The sequence below is a fragment of the Natator depressus genome, chromosome 1 (genome assembly GCF_965152275.1).
Source record: "Natator depressus isolate rNatDep1 chromosome 1, rNatDep2.hap1, whole genome shotgun sequence".
Classification (NCBI taxonomy): Eukaryota; Metazoa; Chordata; order Testudines; family Cheloniidae; genus Natator; species Natator depressus.
The window spans coordinates 6,512,783-6,525,395 of NC_134234.1; the positions used below are offsets into that span (position 1 = coordinate 6,512,783).

Here is a 12,613-nt window from a genome sequence, read left to right on the forward strand (position 1 = left end):
CCCCTGAGGCCCTCCCCCTACCCCACTTCTTCCCTAAACGCCCTGCCCCTTGTTCCTCCCCTTCCCCTGAGGCTCCAGCCCCCAGCCATGTCAGAGCTAGTCTGTGGTAAGAGCTGCTCAGGGATCCCAAGGCCCTGTGGGGAGCTCCGGACTCTCCACCTTTCCTGGATTTTAAGTTCTGGGGGTCGGGGACACAGGCTGGGGGCTTTTCTTGGTCCTACAGTGAACCGCCAAGGGCATGTGGAGGGTTTGGGTCTCCTCAGAGTGCTCTGGATCCTTGGGCAACTCACACCATGGCCCAGCTCTGGCTTCTGGTCTGGAGAGGGTGAGGAGCCTTCACCAGTGAGGGGGACCAAGGGGTGGGGTCTTGGGGGAAGATATGGGGCAGAGGGAGGGGGGCCTTATAGGAAGAGGAAGAGTAGGGGATGAGGCCTGAAAGAGAGAGGCAGTGGGGACGGTGCTCCTGCATGTGTCCCGCTTTTGCCTTTTGAAAAGATGGTCACTCTAGACTGAATGGGCTGGGCTGGGAGTTGAGCTAAACATGCCTCTGCGGGGGAGTTGAGGAATATTTCCAACCATTTTCATTCCAGCACAAATGGATGGCGGGAGAAGGAAATCTGGGCTGAGTCTCTTTCCAGGGCTCCTGTCTGTCAGACCCTCACTCACACACATAGCTCTGCTCTGCCTCAGTGAGAAGGGGGCTCAGCACATGTGTGGTGTGCAGAGCCATCAACGGGGCTGGCGGGAGAGGGGGAAGGTGCCTGAATAGCTGCTCCTGGGGCTCCTCCATTAATCATGTGTCTGACACGACTCAATCACAATCACCTGGCTGAGGACGTAGGGGAAGGATGGGTGACCATTCCCTTTCTATAGCCCCTGTCCACAGTTGGTGCAGTGCTCATGGATCACACAGCACCCAGAGGACTCAGAAAGCACCAGGACTGCGACTACAGAATAGCTCTGCAGCTTTTTTCGTGGCCCATGGATGTTTAACCGAAGACAATGGGATATTGACAGGCCAGGTGTAATGGGAAACAACACCCACATCCCTTCTCTTTATTGAATGTATCGACAGGAATTCTGAGGTCAGAGCAGCCACTGATTCAGGATATTTATGGGCCAACATGCAACCAGTCCCCTGGCTCTCCACGAACACAGTCACTTTGTAAATCCTGCTGCCGCCTTGGTCTCTTTCACTCAGTGCGCTCTCCTCCCTCACCAGGCCCTGTCCCACTGCTCCAGGCCTTAGACCGTGTCTGAACATCTCTCTACACAGTGAAGATCAGTAGCTCATGTCTTCTCAGATGTAAGGGTCCAGGATGGAATAGGTGGCCATGGCCCTTGTTTTTCATCTCTTGTTTCACCAGCGCTGGAGCCAGCTGATGAACTGACCCTTCACTTTTTGAATGCCCTGATTATCCTTGTACGGAGGTGCTTGCTTTTCATGCTGTACACAATTGGGTTCATCATAGGTGGGACCAGCAGGTAGATGTAGCCCATGAGAATCTGAAGCAAGGGAGAAGAGCTATTCCCGAATCTCTGTACTATGGACAAACCAATCCCTGATATGTAGAAGAGGAGGACAGCAGAGAGGTGGGAGACACAGGTGCTCAGTGCCCTGACGCTCTCCGCATGGGAGGCAATATTCAGCACTGTTTTCAGAATCATCACATAAGATAGGAGGATGAGCAGCAAGTCCAATGTCACTGTGGAGACTGTGACAAACAAGCCATAGATGCTGTTGACTCTGATATCCGAACAAGCCATCTTCATGACCTCTTGGTGCAGGCAGTAGGAATGGGAGAGGACATTGGCTTGACAATATCGGAACCGTTTCAGGAGAAAGGGCAGTGGGAATACTACAGCCACCCCTCTTAGCACAAACACGAGCCCCATCTTGGTTATTCTCGGCAGGGTTAAGATGGAAGCATATCTCAGTGGGTTAGAGATCGCAACAAAGCGGTCAAAAGCCATCAACAAGAGCACCGAGGATTCAATGAAAGTAAGAGAGTGGATGAAGAACAGCTGGGCAAAACAGGCATCGAGGCTGATCTCCCTAGAGTTAAGAAAGAATATGCCCAGTGTTGTTGGCATGGTGGCTATCGATAAGCCAAGGTCTGTGACGGCCAACATGGAAAGGAAAATGTACATGGGCTCGTGGAGACTTGGATCTCTTTTTATAATGAAAAGAATTACTGAGTTTCCTACTATAGAAATAACATACATTAAGCAGAAGGGGACAGATATCCAGAGATAGACGTCTTCCTGCCCATGTATCACAGTGAGAAAGAACACTTCAGAGCTGAATTTGGTGTCATTGACAGCTGACATAATGTACTGGGAGGTCCGAGTAGTTTTGAACCTTTCCTCCTGAAAGGAAAAACAACAGGAAACTAGATGATATTTAACAATCAGTTTTTAAGGTCAGGTTTGACAAAGCCCTGGCTGGGATGATTTAATTGGGGATTGGTCCTGCTTTGAGCAGGCGGTTGGACTAGATGACCTCCTGAGGTCCCTTCCAACCCTGATATTCTATGATTCTATGAATCAATCTTTCTGCTCCCAGTGCAACTCTAGAGAGTCCCAGGAGCTCAAGGAAGATCAGCAAAAAAACTTAATATTGGATTTACACCACATATAAGAAGACAAGCATTCCCTGACTGGGTCAGACCTGCAGTCCATCTAGCCCATTATCCACTGGCCAGTTCCAGATGCTTCAGAGGAAGCCAGAGGAAGCCCTGTAATAGAAAGCTATGAGATAACCTGCTCCCAGGGAATCTTTTCCCCTGACACCCACTAATTACACATATTTTCTTGTGTTAATCAGGCAGGTTTATTGTCTTTCCAAAAAAATTTAAAACAATCCTCACTAATGTAATTGGATTTTCTGGTTACCCATATAAACATAGAGTTCCTCTTTGAATCCTACTAAACTCTTGGGTCCATTGACAACTTGTGGCTGGGAGTTGTGCAGTCTCCTTGAGCCCTGTGTAATTTTACAATTGTGACCTTCCCGCAGACACCTTTCCTGACCCTCCGCTTCTGAGTGTAGCCCATTGTATCATGCAATGAGAAGTGCATGGTGAAATCTTTCATTGTACTTATCTGCCCTGCATTGAAGCTATTTATAAAAATGGTTAATTGCCTCATTATATAGTTTTTATTTTCTCTACTCCTGAGAGTCCAAATTATGCCACTGCCTCTTTGCAGCACCTGGGATGAATTCTCAGGGCCAGGTTCTGATTTTAATAACAAGTGACTTCAACTGCGTCACTCCAGATTTACATGTGTAAATTCGATCAGAACCAGGCTCTATTAACTTTCCCTTACCAAATGCTACCGGTGATACTCTCTGACCCCCAAGAATCCCTCCAAGAGAAGTTGAAGTGCTTTGCCCAGCCAACATTGAAAGAATTCAGAGAGTTCAATCATCCTACAGGCTTCTTTTCATCCGCACAGGACCTACATCCTCTCCCCATGCAAGGGTCTGTAGATATCTGGCAAGTTACAAGCTAACACAGACAGTTACTTCAGCCAGATGGGGGAGACATCCCAAATGGCTGAATAGTGCAAACACTAGGTTTGTACTAATATCCAGCTGAGTGTCCTAGTTACTTCAACCATGCCCGTGTAAGAGGTGATATGTGTAAGTTACATACAACCACTATTACCAGTTGGACAGGCAGAACTGCAGGGTCTCAATGCAAGGATGAGACAATGGTGTAGGGAAGAGAGATTTAGGTTTATTAAGAACTGGGGAAACTTTTGGCAAAGGGGAGCCTCTACAGGAAGGATGGGCTCCGCCTAAACCAAAAATGGAACCAGATTCCTGGAACTTAAAATGAAAAAGGTTGTGGAGAAGTTTTTGAACTGAGGGCTACGGGTGTGATGACAGGTGTACAGAAGCATGTGGTTTGGACAGAGACATCTGTTTGGGGAGGATTAATTAAAGGAGATTCCCTATGTCACAGTAAGGAGGAGAAGATGAACGATGATAAAATATGGGTAGGATCTGATGAGAAACAGTCAATTACATCATGTTATGGCAGACAGCTAAAAAGTGACCATTTTAAGTGTTTATATGCACTGGCTAGAAGTCTAAATAATAAAATGGGTGAAGTAAATTCCTCGTATAAAATGAGGATATTGATATAATAGGCATCACTGAAGTTAGGTGGAATGAGTATAATCAATGGGACACAATAATAACAGGATACAAAAAATATCGGAAGGACAGATCAGGTCATGCTGGTGGGGGAGTGGCACTATATGTGAAGGAAAGGATTGAATCAAATGAAGTAATAATCTTAAATGAACCAAACGGTACCATAGAATCTCTATGGATAGTAATTCTATGCTTGAATAATAAGAATATAGAAGTAGGAAATATACCATAAACTGCCTGTCCAGGATGGTGATAGTGACTGTGAAATGCTCAGAGAGATTAGAGAGGCAATAAAAATAATAAAAAAAACCCCTCAATAATAATGGGAGATTTCAACTATCACCGCATTGACTGTGTACATGTCACCTCAGGACATGATGCAGTGATCAAGTTTCTTGACAACTTAAAGGACTGGTTCTTGGAGCAGCTAGTCCTGGAAACCACATGAAGAGAGGCAGTTCTTGATTTCGTCCTCAGTGGGGCACAGGATCTGGTCCAAGATGTAAATATAGCTGGACCACTTGGTAATAATGACCATAATATAATTAGATTTAACATCCCTATGGCAGGGAAAACACCACAGCTGCCCAACACTGTAGCATTTCATTTCAGAAAGGGGGACTACACAAAAATGAGGAAGTTAGTTAAACAGAAATTAAAAGGCACAGTGCCAAAAGTGAAATTCTTCCAAGCTGCATGGAAGCTTTTTAAAGACACCATAATAGAGACTCAACATGAATATATACCCCAAATTAAAAAAAACATAATAAGAGAACAAAAAAAGAGCCACCGTGGCTAAACAACAAAGTAAAAGAAGCAGTGAGAGGCAAAAAGGCATCCTTTAAAAAGTGGAAGTTAAATCCTAGTGAGGAAAATAGAAAGGAGCATAAAACCTGGCAAGTGAAGTGTAAAATTATAATTAGGAAGGCCAAAAATGAATTTGAAGAACAGCTAGCCCAAGACTCAAAAAGTAATAGCAAAAAATTCTTTAAGTAAATCTGAAGCAGGAAGCCTGCTAACCAATGGGGCCACTGGATGATCAAGTTGCTAAAGGAGCACTCAAGGATGAGAAGGCCATTGAGGGGAAACTAAATGAATTCTTTGCATCAGTCTTCACAGCTGAGGATGTGAGGGAGATTCCCAAAACTGAGCCATTCTTTTTAGGTGAGTACTATGAGGAAATGTCCCACATTCAGGTGTCGGTTAGAGGATGTTTTGGAACAAATTGATAAACTAAACAGTAATAATTCACCAATACAAGATGGTATTCACCCAAGAGTCATGAAGAAAGCCAAATGTGAAATTGCAGAACTACTAACTGTGGTTTGTAACCTATCATTTAAATCAGTTTCTGTACGAAATGTTTGGAAGATAGCTAATGTGATGCCATTTTTTTTAAAATGACTCCAGCGGTGATTGTGGAAATTACAGGCCGGTAAGCTTGACCTCAGTACCAGGAAAACTGATTGAAACTATAGTGAAGAACAGAATTGTTAGACACATAGATGAGCATAATGTGTTGGGGACGAGTCAACATAGTTTTTGTAAAGGAAAATCCTGCCTCACCAATCTACTAGAATTGTTTGAGAGGGTCAACAAGCATGGGGACAAGGGGTACCAGTGGGTAGAGTATACTGAGATTTCCAGAAAGCTTTTGACAAGGTCCCTCACAAAAGGCTCTTAAGCAAAGGAAGCAGTCAGGGAATAAGAGGGAAAGTCCTTTCATGGATCAGTAACTGATTAAAAGATAGGAAACAAAGGGTAGGAATAAATGATCAGTTTTCAGAATGGAGTAAGGTAAGTAATGGTGTCCTCCGGAGTTTGTACTGGGACCAGTACTATTCAAAACATTCATAAGTGATGTGGAAAAGGGGGTAAAGAGTCTGGTGTCAATATTTGCAGATGATTCAAAACTACTCAAGATAGTGAAGTCCAAAGCAGACTGTGAAGAGTTACAAGGCAACTCACAAAACTGGGTGACTGGGCAACAAAATGGCAGAAAAATTCAATGCTGAGAAATGCAAAGTAATATATTGGAAAACATAATCCCAGCTGTACATATAAAATGATGGGGTCTAAATTAGCTGTTACCACACAAGAGAGAGATGTTGGAGTCATTGTGTATTGTTCTCTGAAAACACTCACTGAATGTGCATCAGTAGTCAAAAAAGCGAACAGAATGTTGGGTATCATTAAGGTAATAAACCAGAAAATATCATATTGCCTCTATATACATCCATGGTATATCCACATCTTGAATACTGTGTGCAGATGTGATCGCCCCATCTCAAAAAAGATATACTGGAATTGGAAAAGGTTCTGAAAAGGGCAACAAAAATTATTAGGGGTATGGAACAGCTTCTGTATGAAGAGAGATTAATAAGATTGGGTCTTTTTAGCTTGGAAAAGAAAGGACTAAGGGGGAACAGGAGAGAAGTGTATAAAATCATGATTGGTGTGGAGAAAGTGAATAAGGAAGTGTTATTTACTCCTTCTCATAACACAAGAACGATAGGTCACCAAATGAAATTAATAGGAGCAGGTTGAAAACAAACAAAAGGAAATATTTTTTCACACAACGCACAGTCAACCTGTGGAACTCCTTGCCAGAGGATGTTGTGAAGGCCAAGGCTATAAAAGGGTTAAAAAAAGAACTAGATAAATTCATGTAGGATAGTTCCATCAATAGCTATTAGTCAAGATGGGCAGAGATGGTGTCCCTAGCCTCTGTTTGCTAGAAGCTCGGAATGGGTGACAGGAGATGATTACCTTTTTTTATTCGTTCCCTCTGTGGCACCTGGCATTGGCCACTTTTGGAAGACAGGATACTGGGCCAGACGGACCTTTGGCTTGACCCAGTATGGGTGATCTTATGTTCGTATGTTCTGAATTTAAGTATTAGAAAGAGCTTCTGGTCAGATTCTCGGAGACAGTATTATACTACTATTCTCTAAACAAAGAGTTAATTGCACAAACCCATTGCAAACAGTATGTGAAATACTTCTCAAATATTTTCTAAAGCAAAAGTCATCACATTTGCACATCTATACTTTAGTACACACATGTCAACCCATTCTTTCCCTCTGATCTTCTCTCAGAGATGATTTTTCACGTTGGAGTGGGACTTAAAATGTAGTGCCTGTCATCTGGATTTCATCACAACCTGAAAAGATCCCAGTATCTCAGCCCTCACTCAGGCACTTATCAGAGAACAAAAGTCTAGTAGTTCCTCTGTCCCTGGGTTAATAGCTGACTGGTTCTCCTCAGGTTCTGTTCTGTCATTCTGCAGCCTGTACCCGGAGTGGTAACAGGCATTGGGATCACTACGGAAAATATTCCTTTTCTGAGCTCTCACTCTCTAATACAGTTGTTTTGAACCTTTTTTTCATTTGCAGAGCCCTAATACATTTTGAATGGAGGTAGACATAGTCTGGAGACCCCCCCAGTGGCCCACCGACTACATGTTGAAAACCACTAGTCTAGTACATAATAACCACAACACCTGTTATTCAGTCACAAATAGGGATTGCATTAAGTGCATTTCAATGTCAGATCCATGTGGAACTTCATTTCCCACAGGAAAATCGTCTATTGCTCTCTGACTGTCTCTGTCCTGTATTCATAAAATCCATACCACCCAGGAACGACATTGGGTCAGGCATGGAGCTGAGCTGCCATAACGAATGTGTACATTAAACCCAGTTCTTGGGATGTTTCCTGTAGGGATATATTGGGTTAATAGCAGGCTGCTGGAAAACAAGCAGGAAGAGAAGGAACAACTCAAGAAAAGCCATCGCTCAGTCAGCACTTCAGGGAGGTTGAGAGACAACACCGGAGCTACAAGCTGAGAAGAGCCTATTTCTAGGCTCAAGCCATATTACACAGCTTGTTTTGCCAGTGCTGGGAGTGTGTCCAGAGCTGGGGCAGCTGTTGCTGGGAAGCTCTTCAGGCTGACAGACACCGATATGGTGGGGAAGTCTCAAGGCCCTCGGCCTGCCTGGGTCCCCATCAGAGTCCGAGGGCTTGGGGTCAGAGACGTGTACAGACTGCTGTTTGAAAACTAGGTCAGTTAATTCATCGCAGTTAACTCATGCGATTAAGACAAAAAATTAATCTCAATTAATCACAATTTTAATCACACTCTTAAACAATAATAGAATATCAACTGGAATTTATTAAATATTTGGGATTTTTTTCTACATTTTCAAATATATTGCTTTCAGTTACAACCCAGAATACAAAGTGTACAGTGCTCACTTTACATTATTATTTTTATTACAAATATTTGCACTGTCAAAAGACAAACAAAATAATATTTTTCAATTTACCTCCTACAAGTACTGTAGAGCAATCTCTTTTCTCATGGATGTGCACCTTACAAATGTAGGTTATATTTGTTACAGAACTGCACCCAAAAACAAAACAGTGTAAAACTTTTGAGCTTACAAGTCCACTCGGTCCTACTTCTTGTTCAGCCAATCACTAAGACAAAGAAGTTTGTTTACATTTATAGGAAATAATGCTCCCGCTTCTTATTTACAATGTCACCTGAAAGTGAGAACAAGTGTTTGCATGGCACTACTCTAGCCGGCATTGCAAAATATTTACTTTCCAGGTATGCTAAATATGTGTATGCTTTGGCCACCATTCCAGAGAACATACTTCCATGCTGATGAGGCTTGTTAAAAAAATAATGCATTAGTTACATTTGTGACTGAACTCCTTGTGGAAAAATTGTATGTCTCCTGCTCTGTTTAACCTGCATTCTGCCATATATTTGTGTTATGGCAATCTGAGATGTTGACCCAGCACACGTTGTTCATTTTAAGAACACTTTCACGGCAGATTTTACAAAACACAGAGAAGGTACCAATGTGAGATTTCTAAAGATAGCTACAGCACTCGACCCGAGGTCTAAGAATCTGAAGTGTTTTCCAAACTCTGAGAGGGATGAGGTGTGGCGCATGCTTTCAAAAGTCTTAAAAGAGCAACACTCCAATGCGGAAACTACAGAACCTGAACCACCAAAAAAGAAAATCAACCTTCTGCTGATGGCATCTGATTCAGATGATGCAAATAAACATGCTTCAATCCACATTGCTTTGGATCATTATCGAGCAGAACCCATAATCAGCATGGATGCAAGTCCTCTGGAATGGTGGTTGAAGCATCAAGGGAAATATGAATCATTTGAGCATATGGCACGAAAATATCTTGCGATGACAGTTACAAAAAATGCCATGTGAACACCTGTTCTCACTTTCAGGAGACATTGTAAATATGAAGCAGGCAGTTTTATCTCCTGCAAATGTAAACAAACTTTGTGAGTGATTGGCTGAATGACAAGTAGGGCTGAGTGGACTTGTAAAATTCTAAAGCTTTACACTGTTTTATTTTTGAGTGCAGTTATTTTTTCTACATAATACTATATTCGGTGAATTGTAAAAATAAGTGAATTGAAAAATACTATTTCTTTTGTTTCTTTTTTACAGTGCTCATATCCACAAGAAAAAATAAATATAAAGTGCGCACTGTACACTTTGTATTCTGTGCTGTTATTGAAATAATTATATTTGAGACAGTAGAAAATAGCCAAATATATTTAAATGAATGGTGGTCATCTAGCATGCGGAGACCAGAGAGGGGGAAGAGATGACAGTAGCCCTTTAGCTGTGAGGGGTATCTACAGGGCAGAGATTCTAGAGCCCTCAGCCAGTCAGGAAACAGAAATATGTTCTATTGGACCTATTACCACAGAGCAACGCAGCTCTGAATTCCTGCCTTCACAATTGAGCCAGAGAATAAAACCTTTTCAAATGAAAATGCATTTGCTGATTAAATTTTTAGGAAGAAATAAACCTGAGGTGATTTGGGAACTAGTCACTGATATTCTGGGGGGGGGGTCTCTTCTCACTCTGCCCCTGGCAGAATCGGCCCAGAGCATCTGACACCTCTAGAAATGGGAGCCCTTGAGAAATCCTGACACAGGGCATCAGGATTTGAACACTCCGAGCTCGCTTTGAATGTCAGATTTCTGTGTAGATTGAGTAGCCCACTGTGGAGCATGGGCAGATGGAGGGGAGGGGTTCCCAAGCTACCTAGCGCTGCCTGCTCTCCAGCCCCGTCACTGAGTGACCCCGACAGCCCAGCTGAGTCCTCTGCCGCTGCACAGAACATTTGAAAATGGAAACAGCTTCCAGCCTTTCCCCTTCACTTCATATTTTAAAGACAGTGAAACCTGCCAACGTACCCAATTCCTGCTAGAAGGGGAGCTGCTGACACCAGAGGTCTTCACCCTAGAGGACAAGGAGTCATTGGAGAGGTTGCACAGGCTGCAGACAGTATTTGTTCAGACAGGGAGGCAACGGTATTTATGAAGCATGTTTGCACATTCCCTTGGGGGCCACTTGGCCATCAGGGAACTTCAGCTGCTTGGCTTAGTGTGCACCAGTTTTAACCCCCATCACGGCCAATGGCAAACTGAAGGATTCCAAATCACAGGGGATGGGTGGTGATCCTATCCACTTGAACTGCAGTGTGAAGCCTGCTGAAGACTCTATTCCTGGAATCTGGGCTTGTCATCATTGTCCGTATGGTTCCAATTAGTCACAGGGCTACCTCGAGGGTGGCCAAATGGTAACGATGATGCTGTCACAGCTTTCATCTTCTGAAATAAAATAAAATAGAATCATAATAATAATAGAAGACCAGATTTCTCCTCGGCAACCCCCTTTCCTGCATTACAAACCCAGGGGGCCAGTCAGGGAAGAGAGAGCCCACAAAGCTCCCTACATGGAAATTTCCCTCAGATTGTTCCAGGAGGGGAGGTCCCTTCCCTTCTCCCTGAGGAATGAAAAGGGGGACCCAGGATCCCCAAAATTATGCATAGATCAGAGTGATCCTTTGGGAGGTAGGACCCCTCACCCGCAATCTCTGGGCCTCCATACCTGCTCTAGGACCCTCTCCAGCTCCCGGCTAGCACAGGTTCATCAGAGATGTGCTACCAGGGCCTGTCACAATATCCCACAGAGATGGGGAGAGTGATTAGTATAGCTGAAGGGCACAAATCCTCAGCAATAGACTGGCAGGGAGGTTTCAACCTTTCCATAGCCAGAGTGCAGCCATAGACTCCATCAGTGCAACCTTTTATTATGTTATGAGGGAGAGGCAGATGAAAAGCCTCCAATTTCTTTTGGGGATCCAGGCAGCTGCAGCTGGGCAGAAATATGGCAACCGAGCTTTCAGAGAAAAATGATCTGTTTTCTATGAAAATTCACCCCAAAAAATGGGTGAAAATGAAACATTTTAGTCTGGGTCAACATTTTTCGTTTGGGAGCAATCTCTCTGTTTTCTACCCCAGCTCTAGCTCAAACCATGAGCCTCCATCCTTTGTGCTACAGGACCACACCCCTAGGTAGCAGGACTAGTCCCCATATCAGCCTCCCACACTCAGAAGCCCCTGGACATTTGCCAAGGTGGCTATGGCAGCTCTATAGCAGAGGGATACCCTGGAAAAGGCTTGTCTGCAGCAGCCCATAGAGCAGTGGAATAATTTAAGAACATAAGAACGGTCATACTCGGTCAGACCAATGTTCCTTCTAGCTCAGTGTCCTGTCTTCTGACTGTGGCCCGTGCAGATACTTCTGAGGGAATGAAAAAAAAGGTCAATGATCGATTGATCCATCTGCTGTCATCTGCTCCCATCTTCTGGCAGACAGAGGTATAGACACCCAGAGCATGGGGTTGCGTCCCTCACTATCTTGGCTAATAGCTACTAATGGACCTTCATGAACTTCCCTAATTCTTTTTTAGACCCAGTTATAATTTCGGCCTTCACAACATCCCCTAGCAACAAGTTCCACAGATTGACTGTGCGTTGTGTGAGGAAATACTTCCTTTTATTTATTTTAAACCTGCTGCTCATTAACTTCATGGGTAATCCCTGGTTGTTTTGAAGGGGTAAATAACACTTCCTGATTCACTTTCTTCACACCACTAATGATTTTATAGATCTCTATCATATCCCCCTAGTCTCTTTAATCTCTCCTCTTTTGAAAACAGTTCCATATCCCTAATCATTTTTGTTCCCCTTCTTTGTTCTTTTCTAATATATCTTTTTTTGAGATGGGGTGACCAGAATTGCACAAAGTTATCAAGGTATGAGAGTATCATGGATTTATACAGAGTGGATGGAGAATAGCTGGGCAAAACAGGCATCGAGGCTGATCTTCCTAGAGTTAAACAAGAATATACCCAGTATGGTCAGTATAGTGGCTATCGATAAGCCAAGATCTGTGACGGCCAACATGGAAAGGAAAATGTACATAGGCTCATGGAGACTTGGATCTGTTTTTATAAGGAACAGAATGACTGAATTTCCTACTATCAAAATAAGATACATTAAGCAGAAGGGGATAGAGATCCAAAGATAACATCTTCTTGCCCAGG

At 43.4% G+C, this 12,613-nt stretch overlaps 1 protein-coding gene across 1 annotated transcript; it reads right to left on the reverse strand.

Moving 5' to 3' along the window:
* Window positions 1-1,395: 1,395 nt before the first annotated feature.
* LOC141980543 (olfactory receptor 51G2-like) lies at window positions 1,396-2,331 on the reverse strand. Its single transcript, XM_074941860.1, has one exon. It carries the CDS (start codon window positions 2,329-2,331, stop codon window positions 1,396-1,398), a length of 936 nt encoding a protein of 311 aa, XP_074797961.1.
* Window positions 2,332-12,613: the final 10,282 nt, after the last annotated feature.

Coding starts and splice junctions, on each gene's coding strand:
- LOC141980543 (XM_074941860.1), bottom strand. CDS start 2,331: ATGTCAGCTGTCAATGACACCAAATTCAGCTCTGAAGTGTTCTTTCTC.